At 44.7% G+C, this 15,027-nt stretch overlaps 1 protein-coding gene across 15 annotated transcripts in view; it reads right to left on the bottom strand.

Moving 5' to 3' along the window:
- Positions 1 to 15,027, bottom strand: part of Nup210l (nucleoporin 210-like) — a 111,145-nt gene that overhangs the window by 20,815 nt on the left and 75,303 nt on the right. For 8 of the 15 annotated variants that reach the window (XM_006502293.3, XM_006502294.3, XM_006502295.3 and 5 more), the window contains 8 exons: positions 11,125 to 11,187; positions 9,787 to 9,966; positions 9,374 to 9,454; positions 8,726 to 8,857; positions 5,754 to 5,912; positions 5,214 to 5,305; positions 1,742 to 1,916; positions 309 to 484 (listed from right to left, as the gene is read on the bottom strand). In XM_006502293.3, coding sequence (XP_006502356.1) covers positions 309 to 484; positions 1,742 to 1,916; positions 5,214 to 5,305; positions 5,754 to 5,912; positions 8,726 to 8,857; positions 9,374 to 9,454; positions 9,787 to 9,966; positions 11,125 to 11,187 — 1,058 coding nt within the window. Of the gene's footprint in view, positions 1 to 308; positions 485 to 1,741; positions 1,917 to 5,213; positions 5,306 to 5,753; positions 5,913 to 7,477; positions 7,718 to 8,725; positions 8,858 to 9,373; positions 9,455 to 9,786; positions 9,967 to 11,124; positions 11,188 to 15,027 lie in introns of those variants that run through there. The other 7 variants (XM_006502296.2, XM_006502302.3, XR_375598.4 and 4 more) reach the window with 6 other exon arrangements.

Genomic DNA, 15,027 nt, shown 5'->3' with positions numbered 1-15,027 from the left:
AGCCTCCTGCACTTTAGAACAGGATTATACTCTGTAGCCCACGTTGGACTGGAACTCATTGCTAAGCATGGAGTCCATGCTTGCTCTGCTTGCTTTGACTCAGAGATTTCCCACTCCACATTCCTTATTCCAGGAATTCCACGCCTGTATTACCACCCGTGGCTCATTATTTTCATTCTGACAGAAGAAATCGAGGCCGGATTCCAAGCTCAGAGTGTAAGAGGAATCTGCTGAAACTGCCGCAGAACACTGAGTTAACTTGTCAGGTTTCTACTGCGCTGCCAACCACGCCCCCTTGACCTTCATACCTGTTCAGAGCCATATAAAGCCGAGTATTGTGGGTGTGGAATTTTTCTCCAATGTTATTATAAAACTCAACAATAAAGGTGAGAGACATGCCCAAAGGAAAGGCTGACAGGGTCCTTCCTTGTGCTGTGTATAGCTTGGGGTAGCTGCTCAATCGAAGGTAAGTCACTGGTGCTACCTATGGGAGACAAAACCCACTAGTACAGAGAATGCCACTGGCGAAGAGCTGCTATCACACTCTAGAATCTATAACCGAGGCCACAAGCCTTGAGGGTATGTGTGGCATTGTGTAGAGATGAGAGGACAACTGTCTGGTGTTGGTCCCCTGCCTTCCTATCTTGACCAGGCCTCCTGACTGCCATTTAAGCCAGGCTAGTAGTCTCTTGAGTTCCTGCAGTTTCTCTGGTCTTTGCCTCCCACTTCTTGTAGGCCCGCCGGGATTACAGATGCTTGCACTATTTATTGCATCTGGCTCTTCTATGGGTTCTGGGGATCTGAACTCAGGCTTGCGTGAATGCTGTACCCACTGAGCCATCTCCACAGCCCCAGTATTCCTTTGTAGGAAAGAGCTTTTGATTTGACATGCTTGTAGTGAAAGGAAATACAGGCAATGGCTGCTTCATTATTCAAGCTGGCAGGTGAAGAGAGGCTGGAGTGGGGTTGGTCTACTCTCCGAAGAGTGCTTGGGGTCTATCGCTGAGTGACTGTTATCAGGAATACGGTAGATTTTTCTCATAGTATGAAAGCTATATTGCAGTAACGAGAAACAATCTGATCCCAGTTTGTCACTTCATAGCTCTATAGTAAAAGGAGGTAATGCACATAGCAGGACTAATGCATGGGCTGGCATATAGCACATATCCAATGTCTGAAAGACCGGTGTTAGATTAACATGCCTCAGGATCCTTTTCTACATTTGATCTGAGCCAGGAAGCCAAGAAGTTTTCTGAGGCCTCTTTTCACTCTAAAAATTTTAATTCTCTAGAGAAGTCAGACATTTATTTATTTTCTGAGATATAGTCTCACTCTGTAATCCATGCTGGCCTTGAATATGCAACAATCCTTGTGTCTCAGCTTGCTGAGTGCTAGGATTAAAATCACGCACCACCATAGCCAGCTTCACATCCAGCTTCTAACAGAAGCACTGTTGTACTCTGCAAAGCTGTAGGCTAATCCCTTCCATCAAGGGCGTGAAGGTCTCTTTTAATATGATGCTTTGAAGCCATGTCAGGATCTGCTCTGACACGCTCACTTGTCTTCCAGAGAAGCTCTTAACTCTCAGGAGAGGACATTCCTCCCAGGCCATGGCATCCCATCTACTTAGTTTTAGAGGTGCTGGGATCAGACCCCAAGCTTCCACATGCTAGGCAAGGACTCTTAGTACTAAGCTATACCACAGGCCCCAATTATTTTATTGATTTAGTCCCTGACTCGCCTGGACTCCAGTTATGGTTGTTTGATTGACTCCAAAAGGTTCTATAGAAGTGACTTCCAATACTGCAGTACCCGCAATGGATCCAGATCTCAGCAGCCCTCCACCATCTTCTTCAATGACAGAGGAATTAGGGAAACACTTGAGAACACGGGAACTCACAAAGGCTGCGCCTTCTCTAGGAGATAAACAGAGCAAGCAGGTACTCGTGGGAACCCTGGCTGATCGGAGGGAAGCAGGTGAAGACTGATGAGACAGATGAGTGTGTTGGCTCGCCCGTACTTCTGCCTCGATGGCTGAGGCAAGAGGACTGCAATGCTTATGAAAGGAACCCGGACCATAGAGGGAACTCTGGGCTAGCGTGGGCTATATGGGAAAACCCCATCTCAGAAAACTAAAAACTTAAAAAAATAAGCAGTGCACAGAGAGCATGTCAGCTCATACAACAACACACACATGCATATAAAAATAAAAGAAAAACAAATACTACGAAAATGAAAATAGGGCTGGAGAGATGGCTCAGCGGTTAATAGCACTGACTGCTCTTCCATAGATCCTGAGTTCAATCCCCAGCAACCACATGGTGGCTCACAACCATCTGTAATGGGATCCAATGCCCTCTTTTGGTGTGTCTGAAGGTATCTACAGTGTACTCATATGCATAAAATAAATAAATCTTTTTTTTAAAAAAGGAAAATGAAACCCTTGAAGAGGGCATGATAGCCATTAATCCCAGCACTTGGGAAGCAGAGGCAAGTGGATCTCTGTGAATTTGAGGCCTGTCTGGTCTACACAGTGAGCTCTAGGATACAAAGAGAGACCCTGTTCCCCCATACAAAAAAAAGCCCTCCCCCACAAAAGTCATAAACTAAAAGGAAAAAAAAATCACACACCAAAAGTAACCAAGCCCAAAGATGATACAACTGTGTTTTAAGGCAAGGTCTCATGTAACCCAGGCAGGCTCACTATACATAGTGGGTTAGCTACAGGCTAACTTGACACCTGATTCTCCCTCTACCTCTCTAGTGCTGACATATACAGCTGTGAGCCATCATGCCCAGCTTTGGCTGTCCCCCCCCCCCTAGGCCCCCGTCTCCTGTATTCCAGGCTGACCTTAAATTCCCTATATAGTCAAGGATGACCTTGAATCCCTGATCTTCCTGTCTTATCTTAGTTAAGGTTTCTATGCTGTGATGAAACACACAAAAAGCAACTTGGGGAGGATAAGGTTTGTTTGGCTTATTCTTCCAGTAACAGTCCGTGATGAGGGAAGTCAGGGCAGGAATTCAAGCAAGCAGGGCAGTAATCTAGACGTGGGAGCTGACGCAGAGGCTATGGAAGGGTGCTGTTTATTGGCTTGCTCTTCATGGCTTACTCAGCCTGCTTTTTTATAGAACCTAAGACCACTAGCCCAGGGGTGGCACCACCCACAGTGGACAGGACCCTCCCACATCAGTCATTATGAAAATGCCTACAGCCTGATTTTATAAAGGCAATTTCTCAATTGAGGTTGCCTCCTCTCAGATGACTCTAGCGTGTGTCAGCTTTACATAAAACTAGCCAGCACATGTCTCTACATCCTCATGTGCTGGGACTACAGTCATATGCTGCTAACCTCAGGCCTATGCTTTTCTCTTTAAAAGTCAAATCCTGTTGAGTATTAAACAATTATTTGGACAAAATAATTGAAAGCAGATATCTAAACAAACACTCATTCATGAATGATGTCCACAGCATTACCATTCACAACAGTCAAAGAGTAAAAATAAATGGGGTGGGGTGGGGGGCTGGAGAGATGGCTCAGTGGTTAAGAGCACTGACTGCTCTTCCAGAGGTCCCGAGTTCAATCTCCAGCAACCACGTGGTGGCTCACAACCATCTGTCACGGGATCTGATGCCCTCATCTGGTGTGTCTGAAGACAGCTATATTGTATTCAGGTAAATAAAATAAAAAAAATTCTTTTAAAAAACTAAATGGGGTGTGGTGGCACACAGCTGTATCTACACTTGGGGAGCTGGGTAGCAGGAACAAGATGTCGGGACCCTGTCCCAAACACTCATGGGAAGTCAGGCATGGTGGCACACACCTGTACTCCTAGCACTGAGGAGGTAGAAGCAGAAACATAAGAGTCCATGGCCACCCTCAGTTATATAAGGAGCTGAGGCCAGCTTGGACATTATGAGTCCCTGTCTCAAAATACAAAATGGAGGTTATTATGGGCTAATGAAATAGCAACTTGGTAAAAAAGAAAAGTGTTTGACACAAAAGCCCAACTTGATTTTGATCCTAGGATCCTATCAGGAAGGAGAGAATTGATTGCTGAAGGTGAGCACTGTCTTCCACATGCTCACTGTGGAATGTGCCTGGACATACATACATACAAGCACACACACGTATTCATACACACAAACACTCTCTCACACACACACTCTTACACATATACACTCACAATATACTTATACATACACACACTCATACATAGAGATATACAATAAATATACTCTTACACACACACTCATACACATATTCATACACACATACACTCTTATATACTCATACTCACACACATACATTCTTACACATTCACACACATACTCATACACACATATGTTCTTATATTCACACTCACATACACACATATTCATATACATACACTCTTATATGCACTCACACACTCACACACCTTTGGATTATGTTTATGTTGTATAAATTATTTAATCCCTGAAACATTATTCAGATTAGAAAAATCACTTAAGAGTAAATGGTAGCTCTTTCCAATTTCAATTAAAAACATCAAAAAAAATTTTTTTCCTGGACACAAGGTTTCTTTGTGTAGTTTTGTCTGTTCCAGAACTCCCTCTGTAGACCAGGCTAGCCTTAAACTCACACAGATCGCCTGTCTCTGTCTCCAAGTGCTCACTGACTGGCCCTATATATATTAAAATTAGTGTGTGTGTGTGTGTGTGTGTGTGTGTGTGTGTGTGCAGGTGTGCACGAGCTGTTTCTGCCTCTGTATTTTCTACTCCACACCAGATGCCTCACATCTTGCTTTTTGGTTCTGGGGTCAAATTTAGGTCATCAGGTTTGTGCCCTAAGCACCTTTATAAGCACTTGCCAGCCCTAAAATTTATTTATCAGGGAGAGGGAGGGAGGGAGGGAGAGATGGGAGGGATGGGAAGGAGGGAGGGAGGGAGGGAGGGAGGGAGGGAGGGAGGTAGGGAGGGAGGGAGGGAGGGAGGGAGACAGAGATAGAGAGACAGAGAGAGACAGAGACAGAGAGAAAGGGGGAGGGAGAGGGAGAAGGAGACAGAGATGGAGATGGGTGGAGGTCAGAGGACAGTTTTGTAGTCTGTGCTCCAGTGGCTTGCTGGGCAGTGTTCAGACTCTACCTGCCGAGCCACCTCTCCAGCCACTGTGTGCAACACTGTACTGAATTTCTTCATGTCAGAACCTGCTTTCCTTCTTCTGCCTTACCTGTTGGTGTGCAGCTTGAGCTGAGAATTCATGGGCATCAGAATCTGCTCAGGTTGACAGTTTGCATAGAAAAGTTGAAGTTTTTCAAATACCTAAATAATAATTTAGAAAATAAGTTTTCCCTTATTTCAGGAGAGGACAAGTTATGATATCTGTTTGCATCTGGTGGGTCTCTGGGCAATGCAGCGGGGATTGTGTGGAGGTCGGAGGACAACTCCAGCCTTACTGAGGCAGGAGTTCTCTTATTCGTGCCGCGCCACTCCAGGCGCTGGCCCAGAGCTTCTGAGCGATTCCGTCTTAGCCTCTCATCTCTTGGAGGGTCCTAGGGTTACAGATGCGCACCCCTCACTGTATCTGCCTTTTTCATGTGGGTTTAAGGGATCAAGCTCAGGCTATCAGGCTCTGGCAGCAAGTGCTCAGGGTCTCTTCTAGGATGTAGTGAAGAACGTGTGTGAGAGCTCAGTTACAGCTACAGCCAGAGCTGGGCCTAGCAGCACACATCTCCTCGTTTACAGAAACAGGATTTAGGTGGGTGCTTACCAGGATCTGGATCTCATCGGACAGCTCTAGCAGATTCCCCTCCAACTGCCCAGAGGAGCTGTTCTCGCTGCGGACCGTGACCTTGATCGTGGTCCTGCCAGCTGCTTTTGTGTGGACAACCATGGCGAAGTTGTTCTCAGCTGGAAGTTGTAGAAATACCTAGAAAGTAAAGGGGTGGGCTGAGAAAGCATCCCTGGGGGCTGGGCTGGAGGCTCTGTGCTTGCTTCTCACACAGGGAGGCCTGGGCTCCATCCCAAGCTCGGCAGGCCTGGAGGAGTGCTCAAGGGGCAGAGGAAGGAGGATCAAGAGTTCAAGGTAGCCAGTTGTGGTGGCACAGGCCTTTAATCCTATTGCTCAGAGGCAGTCACAGGTGGATCTCTGTGCTTCTGAGGCCAGCCTGGTACACATGGGGGGTGGGAGTTCTAGGACAGTCAGAGCTACATAATAGTAGTCTCAAAAAAAAATGTCCAAGGTCATTTCCAGATACAGAGTTCAGAGCTGGACTTGTATGGTATGGCCTGCCTGCTATTCCCTCTCCTCCTGGCCTCTCTGCCTTCCTATTTCCTTTTCTCTTTCTTTTCTCCCCTTTAGTAATTTCCCTTCTTCCCCCTTTCTCTTTCTCCTCCTTCTCTTCTCCCTTACTCTCATTTTTGAAATATGATCTTCCGTTTTTCTTTCTTAGTTATTTTCATTAAAAAAGTAAGACAAATCTTTTTTTGCTTTTTGAGATTTTAAAAAATATTATGTGTATGGGATTTTAAAAATATATTTATTTTTATGTATATGGATGATTTATCTGCATATACACCTGCATGCCAGAAGAGGGCATCACATCCTGTTACTGATGGTTGTGAGCCACCATGTGCTTGCTGGGAATTGAACTCAGGACCTTTGGAAGAGCAGCCAGTGCTCTTAACTGCTGAGCCATCTTGCTAGTCCAGTTATTTTCATTTTTATTTTATGTGTATGGGGGTTTTGCCAGCATGTATGTCTGTGTACTGTGTGTGTGTGTGTGTGTGTGTGTGTGTGTGTGTGTGTGTGTGTGTGCAGTGCCCATGTAGACCAGAAGAGGATATTGGATCTTCTGGGACTGGATTTAGATGATTGTGAGCTGCCATGCAGGTGCTGGGAATCAAACCTAGGTCCTCTGGAAGAGTCACCTCTCTAGCCCCTTGACACAAAAATCTCATATACGCCAGACCAGCCTTGATCTTGCTATGTATGTCATGATGACCTTGAACTCCTGATCCTCCTGTTTCCACCTCTCTAGTGCCAGGATTATAGGGATACACCACCACACTGGGCTTTTCTTCTTTCTCTCTCCTTCCTTCCTTCCTTCCTTCTTTCCTTCCTTCCTTCCTTCCTTCCTTCCTCCCTCCCACCCCCCCACCCCCAGAAAGGGTCTCACTATGTTGTCCAAGCTAGCCTCATTTTCAATACTCTTGACTCAGCCTCCTAAATTCTAGGGTTCCAAGTGTGTTCTAGCAGGGCTGGAGAAGCAGTGGCTCACAAGAGCACTGGCATTCTCCTAGAGGATGCGGGTTCCAGCACCCACATGGCTGCTCATCCTGTCTGTAACTCCAGATTCAGAACTTCTGACATTCTCACAAAGATGTATGTACATGCAGACAAAAGACCAAGGCACATAATAGTAAAAGTAAGTGACTTTTATATTAAACAACACCCCCCCCCCATATTCCACCACACCCCATTTAAGGACTGGCTTTCTTCCCTCATTTCCCTTCCTATTCCCAGAAGCATGGGCAGCCTAAGGCAAGGCTCTGTGCTGGTCAGCCAAGACTGGCAAGATTCCAAGCGTCCTTCTGTGTGATCTCCAAGTCAGTCATTCACAGAAGAGGCGCAAGTGGCTTCTAAAGATGGTTTCAAACAGTAGAGGATGAAATGGGAGAGAAGAAAGGCATCCCTCTGGAGGTCGGTGTGGTTCTCCTCTGTCTTTTTTCAGGCTTCAGTGTGAGGTGTGATGGGATGGGCATGAAAATCATTTTCAAAACTTAAAAGTCTTTTTCTTTTTATTAATTAATTTTGAAAAAATGTATAGCTCTGGCTAGTCTGAGATTTGCTATGTAGACCAGGCTAGACTAGAATTCAGAGACCTGCCTCTGCCTACCAAAGAGTGCTAGGATCAAAGCTGTGCACCACTATGCTCAGTTTAAAGACAGTCTTTTTTTTTTTTTTTTTTTTTTTATTTAAACACTCTGGACCTCATGCCTAGATTTCATGCACGCCACCGAGTTATGGAAAGCACTAAAGTCCTTGATGCACTAAACTGAAGTAATCAGGCCAAGAAGAAGAGACTCTGGAGATTTAAATTCTCAGATGTGAATATTCACAAATCTACAATAGAGAAGCTGATGCTTACATCATTCCAGACTGAATTTTAAGTTCCTGGGCAAAAATAAATTCCAGAAACAGGACACTGTGTTACTATTTTTTGTCCTTTGTCTGAATTACAAATAAACTACATTTTCCTGCTTCTATTATAATTATTTTTTAAATGATAAGCTTTTGCATTAATGAAATTATGACCACTTAAGCCTAAATAATAAACAATTCATAATGTTGGGCAACAGAAAGACCCCTCAGGTGGGCCAGACATGATGCTGTGCCTGGGATCCCAGCACCCAGAAAGCAGAGGCAGGAGGATCACTGCAAGTTCAAGGCCAACCTGGTCCACACAGTGAGTTCCAGGACAGCCAGTACTAAATAATGACTCCCTGTAACCCCCCTCCCCCAAAATTTGTGGGAGGTCAAGGGCCGAAGAGCAGCAGTTAGGAGAGAGCACTCGCTTTTTGCAGAGGACCCCAGCTCGATGCTGCCTGGGATGCTAGCTCCAGGGGAACCTGATGGTTCTTGCCTCCAAGGACACCTGCACTCATGTATACCCCTGTAATTAAAACCTGAAGATAAATCCTAAAACTCTCATGGCAATATATAGACAGGTGGATTCCTACCTCTGAATGCCTGGGTACCAGATCCAGCACATCCCTCTTGCTCATGGACCAGTGGAATGTGAGCAAAGGACTGGCATTGCTGAAGGAGAAAGGAGTCTGGGTACTAGTCACCCCCATGACATAAACCGGCATCTGAAAAGAAAGTGCTGTTGTATTGCATACCCTGCCTGCCTAGCATCATCCCAACAGTGAGCCAGAGCACGGCTCTCATCCCACCCTCAGAGCTGGACATGATACCTGGAATCCCACAAGTTTGGAGGCTGAGACATGAGGATCATCTTGGGTTTCAGGCTAGCAAGGGCTATGTAAGACCCTGTATCAAGGAAAGCATACATCTAGGGGCTAAAAAGGTGGCTCAGCCACTAAGAGCACCAGGTTTTCTTCCTGAGGACCCAGGTTCCATTCCCAGCACCCACATGGTGGCTCAAAACTGTAACTCCAGTTCTAGGGGAATCCAATGCCTTCTTCTGGCCTCCGTGGGCATCAGGTATGCATGTGGTACATAGATATACATGTAGGAAAACAGCCATATGCATAACATTAAAATAAATAAATCCTAAATAAATAAATAAATAAAAGCAGCAGACTTGGGGGAAGGAGAGAGAAATGAAGGGGGACCCACATGCGCACTTGCTTTGTGCGACTGACCTCAGTGGCCGTGACGAGTCGGGTTGCAGCCGCAAGGATCCTAACAGCCTGGAGCTGGACAACTTCGATTTGGACTTCATCCTGCTCAACAGGTGGAGAGCAAGCTTAGGCCAGGGAGGCTTCTGTGGGCTGACAGAGATGCTTACAACTAGCTCGCTACGCTGTTTCTGATGATCAACAACAACAGACCCTATCATGTATGTGTGATTTTGCTCTTTTGAAAAAGTTCTATAAGGATAGGGACCACATCTTACGACAGTGCCAAGAACTCTGTGAGTTCTCCACTAAAGCCCACATGTTTTCTATGCCAGATGAAGGGCCCCAGAAGGATACTCCTGGTCTGCTGGCACCCTCATTGTCACCTGCACCCATCACCCCAAGATTCGAGAGCAGAAACGGTACAGCAAGGATACCTGGGAAAACACAATGACTTTGCCAGTGTCTTCATTCACTGTCTGGATGGTGCCGTGGAGCACGGCCGTGCCGACCGATTTCCCTGTAACTTGCCCCCTCCTGTTAACAACAGCTACAGTCTGATTGCTGATAGAGAAGTGAATGATGGACTGGGGCTGAGGGCCACCTTCAGACATTATCTGGAATTTAGAAAGACCAGTGAATGCCAGAGAACAGAACAAGTCACACCTCTTTTTTTAATACTTTTTTCAAGTAACTTGACTTCCTCTACTTCCAGGCTAGCATATGCTGCATCAACATAAGTCTGTGTAGAAGAAATGTGTGCTGCAAATGACCCACAGGACTCCAAGAGTCCTGTGCTACATGTATCATGGATCAGAGAACTTCCCTTCTTCTTCATTAGACCCAGCTGTGCTGGGCATTCAATGGAGGACAGTAGTTATGTATGCACGTAAAACAGAAAAGGCAAATCACGTTTTCTACTTTAAAAGCACTTTTTATGATTTAAAGTATGTTGGAGAAATGGCTCAGCAGTTAAAAGCATTAGTTGCCCTTCCAGAGGACCAGGTTCGATTTCCAGCACCCATATGGCAGGCAGCTCACAACCATTCGAAACTCCAGGTCCATGAACTGATGCCTCTTTTGGCATCCTTGAGTACTGCATGTGATACACATATATACATATAAGTAAGACACTCATACACATAAAATAAAATAAACCTCAACATTAAAAAACAATCATCTATAATTGATATAGATTGTCATAGATCGCAGGCATATATCTGCAATCTTAGGACTTGAAAATCTGAGGCTGGAGGGTTGTCATGAGTTTGAAGCTAGCCTGAGCTGTATAACAAGGTCCTGTCTCCAAAAACAAAACTAAGGGGCTGGAGAGATGGCTTAGTGGTTAAGAGCACTGACTGCTCTTTCAGAGAACCCAGCTTCAATTCCTGGCATCCACGCAGCAGCTCACAACTGTCTGTAAGTCCAGTTCCAGTGGATTGGCACCCTCAAACATATATACATGCAGGCAAAACACCAATGCACTTACAAAAGTAATAAATAAATTATTTTAAAAAACAAAACTAGGGCTGGAGAGATGGCTCAGCAGTTAAGAACACTGACTGCTCTTCTGAAGGTCCTGAGTTCAAATCCCAACAACCACATGGTGGCTCACAGCCACCCATAATGAGATCTGGTGCCCTCTTCTGGTGTGTTGGAAGACAGCTACAGTGTACTTTTGTATAATAATAAATAAATCTTAAAAAAACAAAAAACAAACAAACAAAAAACCCTAAACTAAACTAAACCCACCAACAAACCATAAGAAAGATCACCTGCATCATGTTAGTTGCAATCAGGGTCATTTTCTCAGGAATGAGTCTGAATGGAGGAAAGACCTGGAGGAAACAAAGGGGCAGCATCAGCCACTGTGGGCTTTGCTGTTTGTAGCCCTGACCTCAGGAAACTGCTCACAGCACACAAACAAAAACACCACACTACGCACTTTGGTTTTATTTATATCAGCAAACCCTTTCAATGGTGTTTAAGCACCTCACTCTGCCTACTCATTAAGATTCTATTTACAGGGTAAAGGCACTTGCTACCAAGCCTGACAACCCGGGTTTGGTCCCTCTTACTTCCACAAACTGTCTGTGGCATGAGTGCCCTTTCCCCACACAAAGTAAATGTAAACAAGATAAGATTATACTTAAAGCTTCCTTCTTTTCCATAAAGTAGAGAAAACAACATGGTATTCTCAGGCATATATCAGCTTAAAACATGCAAAGATATGGGGGCTGTATATCAGCTTAAAACATGCAAAGATATGGGGGCTGGAGAGAGTTCAGAAAGGCACCAGCTGATCTTCTGGGGACCCAGGTTCACTGGCCAGCCCCCACATGGTGGCTCACAACTCTCTGTAACTCCAGTTCCGGGGGATCCAACATCCTCAGACAGACACACATGCCGGCAAAACACCAGTTAAGACTTAGAAAATAAAAGTAAATACATCATTTAAAAATGTAAAAGTCACACTTGGGAGGCAGAGGCGGGTGGAGTTCTGAGTTTGAGGCCAGCCTGGTCTACAGAGTGAGTTCCAAGACAGCCAGGGCTACACAGAGAAACCCTGTCTCGAACCCCCCCCCCAAAAAAAAGTAAAAGTCTGGCTGACAGTCATCTTTTTGGTTTTTGTTTGTCTTGTTTTTTTCATGTTGGGGATAGAACCTAGGGTCCTGTGAATGCTAGGTAAGCATTTTACCACCGAGCTACAACTTTATTCTCTATCTTTCAAGTATCTATCAATCTTGGTTTTGCAGACCGTGTCACCATGAAGCTCTGGCTTGCCCAGAGACTTACTATGCAGACAAGGCTGGCCTTGAACTTGCAACAGTCCTCCTGCTTTTGTCTTACAATGATCTTTTTGAAAGTTAAAAAGAAATTCTACATTATATGTATGGGTATTCTGCCTGCATATACGTCAGTGCACCATATTTAGTGGTCAGAAGAGGGTGTCAGATCCCCTGAGACTGGAGTTAGAGATGGTTTTGTGAGCTGTCCTATGGATGCTGGGAACTGTATCCAGGTCTCTGCAAGAGAAACAAGTGCCTTTAATCACTGAGCCATGTCTCCAGTCCTATAATAATCTTTTTATGGCATAAGAAGTTACTTTGTACAAACATTCGCTGAATTGTTTAAGTTACAGGTAACGTCTTCATGTTTGTATATGTGTGCATTGTGTACATGTTTGTGGAGGTCAGAGGTCAACTTTCTTGAACCATTCTCTACCTTATTTTTTTTTGAGACAGAGTCTCTCATTGAACCTGAAGCTTTATGACTGAGCTAGCCTGGCTGTTCAGCAAGCTCTCTGTACCTGCCTGTCTCTGCCTCCCCAGGCCTGGGATGAAGGGTGCATGATAGGCCTGGCTTTTCATGGGGGCACAGGGCAATGAACTCAAGTCTCCATGCTTTTGCTGCAATCCTCTAAGCTCTAGGAAATTACTTTTTATATAAGACTAAGATGAAAACTGTAGGTAGGATGGGGGATGTAGCTCAGTTGGTAGAGAACCTGGGTCCCCCAGAAGATCAGCTGGTGCCTTTCTGAACTCTCTCCAGCCCCCATATCTTCTTTGCATGTTTTAAGCTGATATACGCCTGAGAATACCATGTTGTTTTCTCTACTTTGTGGAAAAGAAGGAAGCTTTAAGTAGCATGCACGAAGCCCTGGGTTTAGTTCCTAGAACTATATAAAATGGAATGTAGGTAGTAGATGCCTATAATCCCAGCACTCAGGATAATGAGTTCAAAGCCAGCTTGGAATACATGAGATATTGTCTCAAAAAAATAAATTAAAAAACATTGTATTGTTTATATTAAATTATTCAGAGGCCAGCCATGGTGATGCCTTTAATCTAGGACTTGAAGGCAGAAATAGGTAGCTATCTCTGGGTTGAAGGCAAACCTGTTCTACATAGTGAGTTCTAAACCAGCCTGGGCTACAAAGTAAGACCTTATCATAACATAAAATATACCTATGCAAAGAGCTTGGAACTTTGGTACATGCCTGTGGTTGTGTGCTGAGAAGGCTGAGGCAGGAGGATCACTGAGTTTAGGAATCTGATGGAGAGGGAGAGAGAGGGAAAGAGAGGGAGGGAGGGAGAGAGGAGAGAGAGAGAGAGAGAGAGAGAGAGAGAGAGAGAGAGAGAGAGAGAGAGAGAGAGAGAGAGAGAAGCTGAGGATGTGGCTTAGTGGCTAAGAACAATGGCTCTTCTTCCAGAGGACCCAGGGTTGATTCCTAGCACCCACATGACAGCTCACAACTATGAGTAACTGTACTGGCCAGTTTTGTGTCAACTTGACACAGCTGGAGCTATCACAGAGAAAGGAGCTTCAGTTGAGGAAATGCCTCCATGAGATCCAACTGTAAGGCATTTTCTCAATTAGTGATCAAGGGGAAAAGACCCCTTGTGGGTCTCTGGGCTGGTAGTCTTGGGTTCTATAAGAGAGCAGGCTGAGCAAGCCAGGGGAAGCAAGCCAGTAAGGAACATCCCTCCATGGCCTCTGCATCAGCTCCTGCTTTCTGGCCTGTTTGAGTTCCAGTCCTGACTTCCTTGGTGATGAACAGCAGTGTGGAAGTGTAAGCCAAATAAACCCTTTCCTCCCAAACTTGCTTCTTGGTCATGATGTTTGTGCAGGAATAGAAACCCTGACTAAGGGGGGAGGGAGGGCATGGGGGACTTTAAGGATAGCATTGAAAATGTAAATGAAGAAAACACCTAATTTAAAAAAAAAAAAAAAAAAAGACGGGGCTGGAGAGATGGCTTAGTGGTTAAGAGCACTGACTGCTCTTCTGAAGGTCCTGAGTTCAATTCCCAGCAACCACATGGTGGCTCACAACCATTTGTAATGAGATCTGATGCCCTCTTCTGGAGTGTCTGAAGACAGCTACAGTGTAATCCTATAATAAATAATTAAATCTTTTAAAAAATTTTCTGGAACCCCCCCCCCAAAAAAAAAAAAAAAAAAAAAAAAAAAAAAGAAAGAGGGGCTGGAGAGATGGCTCAGTGGTTAAGAGCACCGACTGCTCTTCCAAAGGTCCTGAGTTCAAATCCCAGAAACCACATGGTGGCTCACAACCATCTGTAAAAAAATCTAACTCCATCTTCCGGAGTGTCTGAAGACAGCTACAGTGTACTCACATATAATAAATAAATAAATCTTAAAAAAAAAGAAAGAAAGAAACCTGACTAAGACAGTAGCTTTAGTCTCTGAGGAGCTGACACCCTCTTCTGGCCTATCTTCTGTACTTTCTACATGGTGCACAGACACACACAGGCAAAACACTTATACACACAGAAATTGTTAAAAAAAATGAAAAAAAAAAGGTTGAGAGGAAGTGAATATGATTAATTTTAGTGATTTTTTGAGACAGGGTCTCACTATGTAGCCCTGGCTGCCCTGGAACTCACTATGTAGTCCAGGCTGGCCTCAAACTCATAAAGATCCACCCGCCTCCCCAGTGCTAGGACTAAAGGTGGATGCTACCATGCCTGCTTATCAATTCATTTTTATTAGTGTGTATGTGTATACATGTCATATGTGTGGAGGCAGAGGAAACTTCCAGGAGTCGGTTCTCTCTCTACTGTGTTTTCCATGAACTCAAGTGCCGTCAGCCCTCAGATCAGGCACTCACCAGCTCATGCAGATATATGTACACGCATATATACATATTAAATTTTTGT

The sequence above is a fragment of the Mus musculus genome, chromosome 3 (assembly GCF_000001635.26).
Source record: "Mus musculus strain C57BL/6J chromosome 3, GRCm38.p6 C57BL/6J".
NCBI lineage: Eukaryota > Metazoa > Chordata > Mammalia > Rodentia > Muridae > Mus > Mus musculus.
Note: the sequence above shows the minus strand (reverse complement) of the source record. Positions and strands in the feature narration are given on the sequence as shown.